This window comes from Oryzias latipes, chromosome 22, assembly GCF_002234675.1.
Source record: "Oryzias latipes chromosome 22, ASM223467v1".
Taxonomy (NCBI): domain Eukaryota; kingdom Metazoa; phylum Chordata; class Actinopteri; order Beloniformes; family Adrianichthyidae; genus Oryzias; species Oryzias latipes.
Genome location: NC_019880.2, coordinates 5,222,551 through 5,239,758, shown reverse-complemented (window position 1 = coordinate 5,239,758; position 17,208 = coordinate 5,222,551). Strand labels below are relative to the sequence as shown.

At 38.2% G+C, this 17,208-nt stretch overlaps 2 protein-coding genes across 5 annotated transcripts in view; one reads left to right on the top strand and one right to left on the bottom strand.

The window, feature by feature from the left end:
* The window catches only part of grin3b (glutamate ionotropic receptor NMDA type subunit 3B), a 124,163-nt gene that overhangs the window by 42,015 nt on the left and 64,940 nt on the right, over window positions 1-17,208 (top strand). The window lies entirely within an intron of this gene.
* On the bottom strand, window positions 10,145-16,772 carry LOC110013634. Of its 4 annotated transcripts, none has more exons than XM_023951533.1 (8): window positions 15,923-16,772; window positions 14,255-14,473; window positions 14,016-14,184; window positions 13,405-13,599; window positions 13,136-13,192; window positions 11,887-11,954; window positions 11,689-11,732; window positions 10,145-10,630 (listed from the first exon to the last, which is right to left on the bottom strand). In XM_023951533.1, exons 2-8 carry the CDS (start codon window positions 14,465-14,467, stop codon window positions 10,579-10,581), a joined length of 798 nt encoding a protein of 265 aa, XP_023807301.1. In that variant the 5' UTR covers window positions 14,468-14,473; window positions 15,923-16,772; the 3' UTR covers window positions 10,145-10,578. The 4 variants fall into 4 exon arrangements, with proteins under 4 accessions (XP_023807301.1, XP_023807300.1, XP_023807299.1 ...); XM_023951532.1 differs by lacking the exon at window positions 15,923-16,772 and adding an exon at window positions 14,605-14,980 and having other exon boundaries at window positions 13,136-13,189; XM_023951531.1 differs by lacking the exon at window positions 15,923-16,772 and adding an exon at window positions 14,605-14,978.

Sequence of the window (17,208 nt, the reverse complement as noted above, 5' to 3'; positions counted from 1 at the left end):
GGAGAGAATAATCGACCTGCTTCACTGCCAAAATATGACTGTTGCTATCATTTGTTTTGTTTCGTTAAAAGCCTTGTTTTTATTACAGCTGTGTCTCTGGTTTTTAGCATAGCTGCTAAAAAAGGTGTGAGGATTCCGTTGTTGAGAATAACAGCAAAAAATATACACCCACAAGTTTATTTGTGTAATACATTACTTTCTTTGGCATTGCACGTAATGGCCTGACAAATGACCTGCCTTTAGAAAATAAATCCTTAAAGTAAGGAGTATTTACTTGAAATATATTTAACAAATATGCATATATAACTAAAAATACCAGATGTATTTCATTAAAAGTTGTCTTTTCTAATATTACTTTCTTATGTCTTCTAATGCATGTTTTCTAATGTTTTCTAATTCTGATGCATGTTTCTACTTTTAGTCTTTTTAAATTCTCTTGACTTAAAACAGATGTTCTAGAGATTTTGTGATTGATTTTGACACCAAACGGTCACAACTGATCGTAATTCTTGCTAAATCTATATTCTGACAGCAGCTTCATCCAAATCTTCCACTATTTGGTTCAGAAAAGTGCAATATCCAATATGCATGTATTCAATTCAACACATGTTAATTATGATAATATGGTTTGTATTTTTAGATGGTTATATAAAAGCAATTATAGGTTATTTATCATCAACAAGTACAACACTACATAACTCTGTGACCACCAGCACAGTTGATTATTATCCTTCAGCGACACTGATGTATCTATTTTAGATTTTTAATATTTTACATTTTATATTGAAAATCTTTTTTTATTTCCAACCCTGACTTTTATATATCCTGTTAAACACCTGCAGAGTGTCACAATTTCATTGTGCACAGAATGACAGCAAGGGAAATTCTTATGTTGAAACTAAAGGGACCTTGTTTTACCCAAAATTGCTGTATTCTGTTGGTCCCTTACACTATATTACCAAAGGTATTTGCTCACCTCCCTTGATTCACATAGAAACTGAAGGGCTATCCCATCCCTAACCCATAGAGTTCAATATGAATGCGAAGCGGAGAATGGTTGCTTTTACAAAGACCTTCAAAGGGCATTGTCCCATTTAAACCATTGTCATATCTTAACATTTGAATCGTTTTTCACAAGAAGCGAACTATTGAACACGCTGTGTGACGTGTTGGCATGGTAACAGCTGCCAAACCTGCAGCTTGCTCTGTTGCAGCTGGTGTATAAGGACTAATCAGTGGATGGAAAGTTGCTGTTCTTGTCTTTTTGAACCAGGAAGTCTGACAGTCTTTCAACTGTCCATTTTGTGGGGGGGGTTTTGTGTTCACCTCGTCCATTTCATCCTCTAAATTGTTCAATTTGTTGTGTCTCATCTCGTCATATTCTCTTTTCTCTTTCTCCTCTACTACACATAGTCTTCAAAATTATCATATTCACCAAAAAGGTTAATGGAAACTATAAAATAACTCAGTAAAATCATATTTTTACCATCTTGCTGTATTAAAAACTGTGGAATGACATATGTCAACTTACAATTTACTCCAAGTTTCTGTTGTTGTGGTTACGGCAGTGGCTCGCCAGTTTGATCCCAGCTCCCTCAGTCAACTGTTGTGTCCCTGGGCAAGATACTACAACCCCCATGCCTTCAGTGTGGCATATGAATGTCCCGCTGATGGTCAGAGGGACTGTGGGCACGTACTGGCAGGCACGCCTCTGTCAGGGCAGCTGTGGCTACATCACTATGTTACCATCACCAAGTATGAATGAGGAGTGAATTAATAATATACAGATTGTAACCGTTTTAAGCGTCTGGAAAAGCGCAGAAAAATCCAATCTATTATTATAATTATTAGTGTAACCAACTGGCGTTTATAATGTAGAACATTTAGCTATTTGACCAAAACTACTTTTTTGTTGTCCAGTATCCCTTTTTAATGCACACCCTTCAGCCAATCAGAATTGAGTATTCCCCCAGACCATTGTTAAAAAAACTGTAGATCATATCTGCGTTTATGGTTTTGATGTTTGTTGTCTTTGATGTTTCACCCAGTTCCCTGTTTGTAAACTGGTGTTTTATGAATAAAATAAATTAAAAGAATTTAGACCAAATTACTTGGTAGGAGCACAAATGTTTGCTGTGTTCAGAGCAAACAGCTGCTGGTGCAAACTATTGGTGCAAAAAGTCACAACGCTCCACGCTGACCTTTCTGATTCTCCACAGAGGCGCGTGTCGCCCAACAAGGTGGCGCCTTCCAAGGAGCTGCAAGCGGCTCAAGGTTAGCGGGCTGCTGCAGCTCTGAGAATATGTGTAAGTGCAAGTGTCAACAGTGCATTTCTGTGAAGAAACCTGCAAGCTCAGCATGAGCTGCAAATCTTCCCGGGGTGAATAAAGGTTTAAGTATAGATATCACAATTGTAGCTGCTGCAGAAAGAAAAAAAAAATGCGTGCATCTATCTTAAAGAAGTGCTGCAGCAGCCACTGCAAGTAATCCTCTCTTGAAAGTTATTCATTAGAACAACATTAGCACAGTTTATTCACACTCTGTCGGCAGAGTGAGCTAATGACAAGCACAGATGCACAAAATATATGTGCCTTATGTTCACCACTTGGCAAGGCGGGAAAGCCGGTAAAGGAAACTTTCATTTAGCCAAACCTGGATTGATCGCTCAACTTTGCAACCAGCAAGATAAGGAAAGTGTTCGTGTGAGGACACTAAGTGACGCTAATGGAGCCCTGAATTGTGAATCAGTGATGTTAGACCAAATCTGAGTGCGCTACCTGCCATCTTTCCGGGTTTTCAGGACAGCCATGATGCTTGTATCTGCCTTTATCTGCAGTTATGCCTCCTCCTCTGCTCTGTTACTGAGCTGGTGTCCTTCAAATAGCACTTTTTTTTCTTAAAACACAAAAAAAAAACCAGCTGATCAGAACATATCAGAAATCTCACAAAGATTTCCTGGTGGGGCCCAATGGAGAACCAGCTGTTTTTTTTTGCAATTACAACAAAACAATTGTTTATTAATTTATTTTTATTTTTTATTTTTGGCAGAGGTAATCTGGTGACTTGTGTTTGTGCTCTGCAGGCACAATTAGAAAGACAAATTGCATCAGAAGGGTCTTTTTTTGTGTTGTTAAACACATGCAGAGCTATCATTCACATCAAACTCGGCCGAAACTCCCAGGAAATGTTTTTTTTGTGTCTGTTTTTCATTAATTCACTTGTTTACTTGGCCCTTAGTGGAAGAATGACATTTAATAGAGAATTTTAATGTAGAATTAGTTTAGTAATACTTACAGCTTCTGTCTGCTTAATAATAGTTTTCTATTTCTAATTTTCTCAAGGTCATATTTTTTAGTTGAAACAGTAAGTACAGCTTCTAAATAAAGCCCAAAGATGTGTATTGCCTCTAATAACAGACATTTTTTTCATTTTTGAGAAAGTCGAGTCTTTGAGGCTTTTATGAAAGACAGTTAAAATCTAAAATTTGCACAAAATAGTAATTATTGTAAGGTTAATTATATAAAATTTGAAGCTCTTAGTGCCAACCATCACAAATGTGAACACAATTGTTTTAAAGAAAGAGGTTTCTGTAAAACGGCCAGCTTGGGAGAAATAGTGCAAAGAGAAATCTTTCCAGGTCTTTGAACAATTTAGTGAATATGGTCAAAACCTTAAAAATAGGTTGCCTTTTTGATTTTCAAATTGGAAAAAAAAAAGAAATAAAATGAAAACAGTCAATTTGATTCTTATGCCGACATGTTTTATGCAAAAGATTAAGATTTAAGGTTTCTGGTATAATGACCTAATGCCAAAAAGAGAAAATGTTTTTAAAAGAAAGAACGAACTTGAAGGACAGGACGGTACCTAAATGATGAAACAGCTGCAACTGGACAGATATTTTTAGCTGGCGATGTACAGACTTACATACGTCATGGACAGCTTGGTTTCCAGAGATGGTGAATGAGGATTCAGAGTATCTGGGAATTCAACAGGTGAATCCTGTTGGCCTGGCGTTTGGGTAGAAGATTATCGCAACAAAGTTCTGAATGGCTTTTTGTGAATTTCTGATTGTGCACAGGATCCTTGCTATAACACGGTTCACCTTTCACAATCTTACAGAATTTGCCAAATTTTTAAAAATCTTCAATATTCTTTGCTGATCTCTTTCGTCCTATAATACTATACTTATTATTTCTCTATGTAGGTTTGAACTTTGATAGTGTTTAAAAGTGAGAGAAAAGTGTGAAAACGTTCATTCCTGTCTGAAATTAGGGGTTTTGCTGCCTTAAAACATAATTATTGTAAAAAAATAAAGTTGAGTACTTCCTGGATTTTCTTTCTTGCAGGTTATTTTTAGAATACAACTCCCATGATAAACAAGAGGACGCTGTGCTCTTAAAAATGTCAATTATATTGACATTTCTGCATTTAGAATTAGAATCTAGTACATATTTTATGAATTATGTTGCCTACTTTGCTAAAATTTTGGCCTTTGTTTACAAAAATGTAACTTTGTAAGGCTTGGGCAAAAGTTGGTTCATGACCAAAAGTATCAGCTTCATTTTATTCATAGCATAAAGTGATGAAAGGAAAAAAAGATATAATATCATTTCTTAATGATGCAGCATTGACTTGACCAAACAATACAACAATATGTTATGTTTTTGTACACTGTCTGGTTCATTTTTGTTAAAGAAACTCTTTAATAGAAACCAGGTTAAATTTTTTATTTTATTTTTTACTCTATTTTCTGCTGTTAGCTTTTGTTTTCATTTACTTTTGCAATTTGGTCCATTTCCACTCATGGTAATGGGAATGGGTAATAATAATGCTCGATGTAATCTGTGGTGCTTTTCGCCTAAAGCCACATCCATCAGTACGGCAAAATGTTTCTCGTGTTTGTCCTCCGACTCTTTTTCATTAATTCGAGCTTTTACTTGTACACTATTTATGGTTTACCTTTTAATCTTTAAGCATTAGAAATAGGCAGAGGCCCCACAAATGGACCCTGTTCTTCTGGGATTCCTAATCACATTAGAAGCATTTTGTCCTACAGCTTGATTTAGATTTGATGTTTTTCCCTCTTCTATAATTAGCTCCTTTATGCTTGCTCTTGTGCATACTCATTTTCTGTGTCCCCTCCGCCTTTTGCCCACTCATCCCTCCGTCCTCTCCCTTATAGAGACGGATGAAAAGGGATATGAAGGAGTCTGGCTGGAGAGCTCAGCTGATAGGCTGAATCAAGGCGGGTCGTTTACTCAGCACATGCCCATCCATCCCAGAACTCACACATTATCCCACGAACGCTCACACACCCCTGACTCAGTCCTGCACAATCACACTGCCCTTAGATGACTTCCAGCCTTCTCCGTGTATTATTTCACTCCTGGGAAGTCTGGTGGGTTTGAAGTATTCAACACGCCTGCAGCACCGAGATCTTTTCCATCAGGAATATATTGTGCACACAAAACAAACGCACATAAAGATGCACCGACATCCACTCAGAAAGGAAATATCAGATGGAGGCAAACACACATCCTCTTCCCAAAGCTTTAGTCATCTAATTACTGACCTGGTGCGCTTTCACCACTGGGGTTTTGTGAATAAATGTTCCCTCTGAAGTGTTTTACTGTTTGCAGCTCTGCTCCCCGTGGCCTGACTGTTAATGACATCACACCACTCCACATCTGTACTTGGAGGGCTGTTAATATCCGTCACCCCATAACTGAATAATATCGCTGTCTCTTCAGTCCGACTCCCAGTAGATCAAATCAGAGCAAAGCAAAAAGCTATTTTCTCCCTTCAACAGTTCGGTTTAACCCTCAATGTGATAGCATGATTACTCCAGAAGCTTGACGCCACTTCCAGCAGGTTAACAAGTCAGCGTGTGAGCATGGAAGATAAAACGGGCCAGATGGAAGTGGAGTTATGATCTGGAGAAAGTGGGGGTGAAGGACCAGAGGAAGGTGTTCCGGGCACCAGCCAGCACCCGGCGCAGGAGAGGGGAAGGATGAGTCAGGGAAGAAAACGCGATTTCAGAGGAAATCATAACTCAGATTAGCCTTCCTCTGCACCTCTCTGCGCTGCTCAACACACGAATCAATCACCATCACATTCACTACGCTGCCTCATATCACACACAGGGCCACACCAAAAGGACAAATATTACTCTTCCCAGCAGAGAAAACAACACTGTCTATTGAGCAAGGACAACAATCGCTCTCTTTAATAAATAACGGCAGCTATTATGATCATAAATAGCGAATGGGCCAGAGGCTGTTTGTAGGGGGGAGGATGATACATGAATCCATTCAGCATATTTCTGCTGCGGGCTTGTAACTCTGCAACTGAGTGGATCAAAGCAGCTCCTGACAAAAGAGGCGCAGATGCAGCGTGCTGAGATGACAGCCTTCACCGACGCTACCGGTGCACTCAGCACTAAACCCGGCTGACTAGAGACCTGACTAACCAGTTCACGGCAGCACTTTCTTATTATTATTGATGACATCAGGACATTCACAAGCCCACTGAGACCTATTAAATCACTGATAATAAAAGGGAACATTCTGCTCCGGATTACTTCGTTTACTCAGACCAGCATGGAGGCATTTGCATGCTTCGATAAACCCCCCCGGATTGAAATGTGATTAAACTGTGAAATCATGTTGCAAAACTTTTTCATGGAGGGTGTGGAAAGCCCAAAGCTCTGGGTTCGTGCGAGTGTGTGCAGGGGCAAACGCTGGTCTGGCTCTGCAGCAGCAGAGATCCTAGTCTGATCTGCGTTCTGATCACTCAAATTAACTTAAGGAGTCTGCTGAGAACTGTAGAGTCCATCAAATGGCCTGCAAATAATACGCACTCACATTTTTAAGCAATCTCACAATCATAGACAAATACCCGGGATTTGTGTTAACATATGCAACTGTCTCCTAACAGATCTGCATCCAGTTACGCTTGCTATGACACCGCTGAACAGCTAGCGTAAGCCGATCCTGTTGCCTTGCAGCTTCCATTTAACGTAGAGCCCAAAGAGAAACTGAAGATGTCGCCCGTCAGGTTTTTATGGCTTCTCTCATTCACTTAAAGCTGCAATGGTATTTTTATGATGCCACTGTAAAACCCTCCCCTCTTTTCTTCTCAACCAGCTTCAGCATCAGAAACTAACAAGGTCCTTATGTTTAATGGACTCAGCAGACTTGTGCCTGTGGCAGTCTCCAAATTGTCACAGCTCCGGCCCCAGCAACGAAAAACCATTCCCCTCTAATCAAACCTAATTCCAAGTGTGCTTTACACTTTGTGCCTGCTGTTTCATCTGACTTCCCCACGGTCACAATCCCGTACCAGCGTTCCCCCTGATCATTTTCCCGAGAACGCTGGATTATTTTTGCATATATTATTCAGCTGAAATGATCATAGAATGCCATCTCTATCAGCTGAAGCTGTGAAACAAGATTTTGACTTTTTTCTATGACCAGCGCTGTGGTTAGGCCTAATAGTGTGTATATTATTGCACTTTCCCTGACCTAACAGGCTGTTGGGCTCAGATAACTTTATCCATTTGCAGAGTTAAGCAGCTCCAATTAAATATTGTGTTTTTTTAATTCTTAGTGTTTTCATGTGAAAATATGACTTCCAGAGCTGCGTTCAGCCCGCGCTTCATCTGCGTTCATGCGTTTCACGGCCAACATCTTACCCCCAGTAAGCTTAGCTCTAGTTCCTGGCAGCGCGGCTGCGTGAGATTAAAGTCACTCATACAGCACTTAGCGCCAGGAGACGGAAGAAAATTAGAGGAAAATTAAACAACGTTATTTGCATACAATTACACAACAGAGCGACAAACTAGTTAGCCTGCGCCTGGACAGCTAAAGAGTGCCAACCCAGTCTCATCCTAAAATGTGTAGTAGCTACATTTGTCCACATGGAAATACGTGACAGGTTCACAAAAACGGCCCGTAACTTGTGAGACACTTACGTTTCATTTTCCTATTCATTTTCTATTAGCCTTCTCAGGATCACGTGACTTCTGAGGTTTTGCCTGCCGTGAAAAAAAACATGGCGGATGCTCGTTCATTTTTCGGTAGAAAATCCCACAAAACAGGATTTTTTAAGGACTAATCTTTATTCTGACAACATTTCTAGTGAGAAATATACCATTTACTTTCAGAAGGCTTTTATAAAAATGCAGTTTTTAGTTATCTTTTTTCGCTCTGTGAAAACGTTTTTTTAGGGGCTCTAAATTGTGAAAAACAAACGTTTACACCTACGTTAGTCCACAGGGCGAAACGTCTTTATTTTACAACAGTGGTCCCAAGCCACCGGGCCTCGGGACACTTGGCACCGGGCCTCGGGACACTTGGCACCGGTACCGATCCATCCGCGGAACACTTGGCACCGGGCCGCGGGACACTTGGCACCCGGCTGCGGGACACTAGGCACCGGTACCGATCCATCCGCGGGACACTTGGCACCGGGCCACGGGACACTAGGCACCAGTACTGATCCATCCGCGGGACACTTGGCACCGGGCCGCGGGACACTAGGCACCGGTACCGATCCATCCGCGGGACACTTGGCACCGGGCCACGGGACACTTGGCACCGGGCCGCGGGACACTTGGCACCGGTACCGATCCATCCGCGGGACACTAGGCACCGGGCCGCGGGACACTAGGCACCGGTACCGATCCATCCGCGGGACACTTGGCACCGGGCCACGGGACACTTGGCACCGGGCCGCGGGACACTTGGCACCGGTACCAATCCATCCGCGGGACACTTGGCACCGGGCCGCAGGACACTAAGCACCGGTACCGATCCATCCGCGGGACACTTGGCACCGGGCCGCGGGACACTTGGCACCGGTACCGATCCATCCGCGGGACACTAGGCACCGGGCCGCGGGACACTAGGCACCGGTACCGATCCATCCGCGGGACACTTGGCACCGGGCCACGGGACACTTGGCACCGGGCCGCGGGACACTTGGCACCGGTACCGATCCATCCGCGGGACACTTGGCACCGGGCCGCAGGACACTAAGCACCGGTACCGATCCATCCGCGGGACACTTGGCACCGGGCCGCGGGACACTAGGCACCGGGCCGTGGACCGGTACCGGGCCGCGGGACACTTGGCACCAGGCGGTCCGCGGAAAATTTTTGCACCGGGACGCACAGAAAGAAAAAATAATTTCCATTTTATTGTTTTATTTTTATTTTGAAATTTATTTTATTTTGAAAAGTGACCGGATAAAGTTGCACATGATTACACAGTGGATTTACGTTCATTATTATTATTGTTATTATTATTACTTAAGAGAAAATACCCCCCCGGTCCACGGTAAACGTGCCCCCCACCCCCACCGGTCTGCGGTAAACGTGTCTTGCGTTTTACCGGTCCGCGGTTGGGGACCACTGTTTTACAACACTTGCGCATTCTTTTCTCGTTCATTTCTGTGGGTCACGTGACTGACAGGTTTCCTAGCAGGAGCCAGGACCCAAAATATAGCGGACATCGCCTGGGTTTTTGATGTGAATTTATTATTATTGGCTTTATAAACACTTTGTTTTGATGCATTTTCTAGCGAGAATCATACAGTTGTTTTCAACATTATGTAGCTTCCAATTGTATTTGATACCTATATATTTTTTCTACGTACATTCCTTCATATAACTCAACAAAATAGTATCGACGGAACATTTTTATGTTGCTATGGTGGTAGCTACGGACGCTACCGGCGAACCGGAAGGAAGCCACGGTTAATTTGCGGTTATTATTGTGTCAAATTATTATTACTTTTACTCGAAAACAGCTTTTCACAAGAGGAATGCAATTAGATTTCACAAACTCAACTCAACCCACTAAAACGGTACTACCCATAAGTCTTGCGTTCGGAAGTAACTTTTTGTTTTGGGGGAAAACGCTATTTTGATTATTCATACTGACTTTTGATTCGTTTTAATTGCTTTACTGAAATAAACTGACAATCTACGTTTACCACTTGGTTTATGTTTATGATTCCAAGGTTTTTCTTTTATAAATTTTATTTCTTTTATCTGTCTTTGAAATTGTAAAGAATATACGTCTGTATAATTAATAAATGGGGGAAGCTAAAAAGGCAAATGACGACCTGGAAGAACAGTGTGTTTTTTTTTTTTTTTTTACCTCAAATATACATTCATCTATTTAGGTTGCACAATACAGCTCCATGCATTACATCTTTGCTCTTATTTCATTATACTAAATACCAAAAATGATTTACTATTAAGTATGTATCATTATAACTTGAGGTATGATCATTTGCAATTGCCATAGCTGTGACAATCCAACACAAAAACCTGATATCTGGTTATATGACAAATTTTTTGTATGTTTTTTATTGTAAACTTTTGTTTAGAATTTCACAACAAATGTGTCCTACCTCTATGGTATATCATACATGTGAGCATGTTGAGCAATAAAAAATGTAGATCAAACCCTTTCATTTGAACATTTTTATTAACAACAATTAGAAAGCAGTAACACAAACAACAATAATAATTTAAAAGGTCAATCTGATCAACAGAGGTGCCTTTGGGGTTTATTTTTTGGTGTTCCTTTTTTCCACCCACTGTGGAGACCATGTTTTCCCACTGCAAAAAATACATAAATCAATGAATACATAAAAACAGTTAATGACAACATTACAATAAAAGACAACAAGCTCCAGTGAACTCCAGTTTGTACTTTATGCTACCATGCTCACAGTTATGTTACTGCAAATTCATTTATCATTTTCTAATTTGACTGACACATTTGTATGGTCATATGTATATTATATATTGTTTATGTCCTTGTTTGTTCCCCTGAAAATATGTCCCTGCGACAATTAAGTATCCTTGCCTAATTTGTTAATTAACTCTTTAGTCAGGAACCTTGGGTCAACCCTGGACCCTGTCTCTAGAGTCTCTAGAGCAAATGTGACAAACTCCAGGCCCGCGGGCCAAATGTGGCCTGCCTTGTCATTTTAAGTGGCCCCCAAAAGCATAAAAGTTTTAAATTTCTTAAATAAAAAATAAAAAATTGGTGTGTATTTATTCATATCTAGGGGGAATCTGACTTGAAATATCAGATTGGGCTATATATTAGGACTTAAACACTTTCCATATAACCTAACCTGATAGAATCAAATTTAAAAAGATTTATGCTGGAGTAACAAGCAAACATATGTTTTCTATGCAACTGAAATTGTCATTTTAAAAAGTTATACTAAATACATAATAAGTTATTCCACATTAAGGAGTAGCTAAATTTATTTTTTATTACATTTACTTACATGTATAAATTATATCTGGCCCTTTGAGGACAACCACTTTGCTGATGTGGCCCTCAGTGAAAATGAGTTTGACACCCCTGGTGTAGAGTCTTGTCTCATGTCTCTGGTTCAGTGTTTGTCTTTTAATCATATAAGAACTATTGTCAAATTGAGTCCAACTGTATCAAAATCTAAAAGGGATATGATTTCCCATGCATTAATTTTATCATGCTGTATTATTTGTAACTTAATAGCTACATGTTTAAATAGGAAATCACATGAATGTTTTCAGGTGGTCCAGAGCACTGCTACAAGGCTAATAACTACACTGGCTCCACATCATGCACAGCCTCCTCTTATACAATCTATAAATAAACAAAAAAAAATTATACATACCACATGGAACATGGCTCCCATTCAACAAACTCCATTAATTTCCCCTGATAAAAGTAAATTTAAAAAATGATTTTTTAAACATAGGCCATCATATTATTACACTTAAGAATTGTGATGCCGTAAATTGTATTTCATACATTCATATGAAAGGCAGATGAAAAGTACACATTTCTACTTCAGATAAGAAATAAAAATAACCTTCTGCTTTTTTGTCTTCAAGACCTGCTTCACTGGGTAAAACTGATCTTCTCCCCCATGGCTGCACTCTGAAAATATAAAAAGCACAATATAAAGGTTTCAAAGAAAGTAAACAGTAGGAAAATGTTTGGGAAAACATTTGTATGATGAATTTCCAAATGAAACTTCATGTTGTCTGTGGTTTTGCAAAAGCAAACACTAAATGCTGTAATGTATTTTATACATGGACACATAGTCTGTGACAACTAAATTATAAAAAATTTTTTTTTAAAGCTGTATAGCATCAAATAACTAATTACTATCTCAGTTCACTGTCTTCTTATTGCCTTCTTATTTTGAAGCAGTAATGAAGTCTGGCCAGCTGATTTTCATTGAGACAAATGCTTCTCAAACACTAAACTTTTTTTTGAAACAGTTGAATTTAGAGCTTTGGGAAGCTTTGTTTTCTCCATCACTAATTAGAAGCACTTATAGCATGCACAGCTTCACCATTTAGTTGTGGTTATAAGCTACTACACAGTATTTGTATATGTTCAAAAAAAACAAAGAAATGGCCAGATCACAACAGTTTTTCCTTAGGTCATTTATAACTGTTGCTGAAAATTAAGTCAAAACCTGTAAATCACTTTTTGAGTGATTTTGCAAACATTTCACACAACATACTAACAAATCCTAATGATAACATGACCTTCTTCGCAAAAGTAGATTATGAATGTCACATTTATTTTTTCATGAACAAGTTACATGTAAAAATAATGTCAATTAAATATATGATATTAATATAGATTTGACAGTCAAACTATCAAAAAGTTAAATTAATCTGCTGCAACATAACTGAAAGTATATTTTATATATATATATATATATATATATACACACACATATATATAAAAAAGCTAATGTTCTATTAACAAAAAAGAAATTGCTGCAACATAACTGAAATTATATTTTATGTATATATATAAAATATAATTTTAGATATGTTGCAGCAATTTCTTTTTTGTTAATAGAACATTAGCTTTTTATTTTCTTTTTCTAGTCTTTTTGTTATCACTGTTTGTCAATTTTTTGCTGCTAGCATTTTAAGTATCCTTGTGAGGAACACATAACTCTGTTAAGTCCACATAAAGGTAACCTCAATTTTAAATAGTTGACTAAGGTCATTAAGCATGTCATTTAGAAGATACAATAACATTGTCTATGTTTGTATCTGAAGCTGTTGATAGCAAATAAAAGATAACCCATTTACCTCCAGGTGAATCTTTCTTGTTATCTCTTTTTTTCTTTTTCTTTGCTGGAACACCTGCTAGAAATAAAGAACATTTTCTGTAAATTATATTGTTGATTTCAATTAATATTATGCAAACATTTAAGCCCACAGTTTTTCCAGTGTGATTTAAATAAACAAAAAGAATGCTCTTTTGACACCATTTCAACATCTTACAATATGTTGTGGTTTTAACATGTATTTCAGAAGACTACGTCACCATATTATTAAAATGTTATGAATCTGCATACTGGTTGAAGGCTGGATGGATGATGCAGTTGAAGGTTGAATGGCTGGTGAGGCTGAAGGCTGGATGGATGGTGCAGTTGAAGGTTGAATGGCTGGTGAGGCTGAAGGCTGGATGGATGGTGCAGTTGAAGGTTGAATGGCTGGTGAGGTTGAAGGCTGGATGACTGGACCAGAGGGCATTTGAAGGCTCGTCCAACCTCAATGGGGAAAATAAATAAAATAATCTAAATGCAGTTGTCTTGTTATGCATATAATTTTTTTGTCTTGAAATACATTTGCTAAATTTAAACATATCACAATTTTACAACTTGTTTTACTTTTTTAGATCAGATATACATTTATTCCAACACATTGGATAGATTTAATGTACTACAATTCCTTCTACAGAATAAAATAATACCGGTACTATAAAAACTAAAGTTAATCAAATCAAAAGTGACAAATAAAGCAGCACAATAACCGTGAAAAATATATCACTATATACTCCAAGTGTTTTAGATTAGTCAAACGTTATTATTTTTTCTACCTCTAGAAATAATGACAAATTTGAATGCACTAATCCTAGGAATAAACTGGGCTGAAATTATAAACATTTTCAGACAGAAATACTTACCATTGATCATTAGCTCATATAGGTCTTTCATGCGGTCCAGACACTGTCCAGCTTGATCGGTTAATTGCCACCTAGGGTGAATGACATGTGTATGCCACGTAGATGTTTTCTTTCCAGGTCTGGCAATAAACACAACGGCTTTTTGTCCCAAAGTATTCAACTTTTCCACCTAAAAAAATTGTTACATCATCAGTAATAACTAAAATTATAAAATACAATTGCAGACATAAAACACGTACCAAAACCGATGCCTCATCCAAAACATGTGTGGTGGTTTTGTTTTTCTTGTGTTTTTGCAACCAAGTCTCCTTTTTGGATTGAAACTTCTCCAGTTTTTTGGCAAGCCTTTGCCTCATTGGCTGGATTGTTTGGCATACTTTACATGTCTTAGTTGCCACACCAATCACAGCTTTGCAGCTGACACAAAGTTTTGTTGTAGATCCTCGTGGCATCTTGACCTGTGAATATATATAAAATATATATAGAAAATATGTTTTGAAAAAAATTAACACTGAAATTGAATTTAAAAAACCCACTTAAGTTCAATAGTATATACTATACATTTGATCGACTAGTCAAACAAACTTACATTTGTGTTCTGGAGTCGAACCACTGGATTTGCATTATTTTCCAGCATAAAAAACATATAAACAAATAAACTTAATGACATGCTGTTTCTATCTAAGGTGTTGAAATTGGGGCACAGCAGAAATTCCATTTAATTGTTTGTTTGTAACCTATTAATTTCGTGGGTGTTTGCTTTCAATAACATAAACCTACAGAGGACCTAGTCTTAACTTTAGTACTTCATATTTTATTCAAAATATTCATTCATGAATTGTAGAATACACTTCTTCATATCAAATTTGATATGACAATAGAAAAAATAAAGTCATTGTTAAATGTGGTCAAGTTTAACTTTATTTAGTACCCCTGTTAAATGGAAAATTAACATGAAGTCTTTTAAGTCAAAATAAACTGCTATTGCTTCACTCTTTTACTATATGTAAATAATAAACAGAAATAGAAATTATCTTCAGATATACATTGACTTTATTTTGTATGTTCCACAATTAGTCAAAATGAAAGATGTTCTATATAATGATTTACTTAAAATGTAAAACTTAAGAGAAGGTGTTTAGATAAATTGTAGTGTTCACATTGAAATTCACAACTAGCTGTAAATTTAAACAACCAAGCACATGTTTGTGGTAGGTTGTTATTGGTTATTGACAATTATATTTTTCACAACTACGTACTACAAAGATCCCAAAAGTACATAGCATTTACATATAGCAGAAACCAGATATTGTGTTGTGGCAGTACTGTCAATCAGCAATCAATGGGCAGTTACTTTGTTTGTAGTAATTATCAGTTATGACATATTACCAAAATGGTGCCAAACCGTTCCACCAGCACTTCAAAAACATTACTACTCCGAAACAGGAAAAACAATTTCTCATTACATTCTTCTCTTTATGTTAGAACTAGTTGTCGTGTCTTACCCTGCTGCCTACGTCTTTGTTTAGGTTCTGACCAACAAAGAAGCACCCTTGCGATCGATATATGAGGTAGTTTCATTAGCTGGCACCGACCGACCCGCGTGCTGCCAGAACCCGGGCCAGATTAGCTAATGTCATTCAACAGTATGACTCCGTCTAGAGATGTATTAATTTTATAAACTAAAATTCTAAATTACAAAAGTAATACACCGTCATTAAAGTTAACTGTCACTGAAAATATTGTTCGTGGGGGGGGGTTAGTTCTGCTTGACTTGTGTCATGCGTGGGTTAGCTGAAATATTAGCTAAGAGGTAAAGCTTGCATGACCAGAAAAAATTATAGATTATTGGTATTTATTTTAAAGTTCAAATAGTTTAGATTTCCCGATGTATGTTCATTTCTTACCGTTTGTAGTCTTGCATCAGCTTCTTGGCAAGCCAGTCCTTTAACTACTCACGCGCAGTCATTGCCGCCCCTCCCCCTCTTCAAAGCAAGCGCACAAGAACAAAGCATAGGCCCCTTTTTATACTTTCATTTGATATAGAATTAAACTTTAGCTTTGAAAACTTTCAGAGCCTGTCACATTAAAATATATAATTTATGAATTTCATACATTGTTTACCTATTAACATCTACATTAATTTACACCTGCGGAAAAAATTTAAATATATTGGAATGGATATGCATATGTGCATCAATGGATATTAAGGGGTTAAACGTTTTCGGTATGATCAAAATTTTATGTGGATGTGAGAGATGAGGTCTTGAGATCAATTCAAATTGCATATTGCCATTTACTCCCAAAAAATAATGTACGTATGTTCAGCTCCTGATACTTAGCTTCAGGTTGGACCCAAGGGGATGGATCATACATCCTATGTGTGATCCATTGTTTTCCAAGAAAAACAGTAACATTGATACTTATATACAGTGAGGTCAATAAGTATTTGATCACCCTGTGATTCAGCAAGTTCTCACAATTTTAAAACATGGAGGTGTCTAAATTTTTCATCATATGTGCATTTCCACAGTGAGAGACAGAATCTGAAGAAACATTCAGAAATCACGTTGTACAATTTCTTTGTAAAAGTCTGTGACAAATACGTTTTTGATCACTTGAGTTAAACAACTTTGATATTTGGTACAGAAGCCGTTGTTAATCAATTACAGAGGTCAAACGGTTCATATATTTCTTCACTAGGTTAATACACACTGCATTAGGGATTTTGGCCCACTCCTCTACAGATCTTCTTTAGATCTGTCGGGTTTCGGGGCTGTCGCTGAGCAACACGGAGTTTCAGCTCCCTCCAAAGATTCTCTATTGGATTTAGGTCTGGAGACTGGCTAGGCCACTTCATTACCTTGATATGCTTCTTACGGAGCCACTCCTTGGTTTTCTTGGCTGTTTGCTTCGGGTCATTGTCATGATGAAAGACCCAGCCACGACCCATCTACAACGCTCTGACAGAGGTTAGGAGGTTTTTGCCCAATATCTCACAACACAGAGCCCTGTTCATCCTCTCCTTAATACAGTGCAGTCGTCCTGTCCCTTATGCAGAAAAACACCCTCAGAGCATCCGTGCTTCACTGTAGGTATGGTGTTCTTGGGATGATGCTTCTTCTTTCTCCTCCAAACACACTGAATATATTTGAGACCAAAAAGTGCTATATTGGTCTCAGACCACAAGACT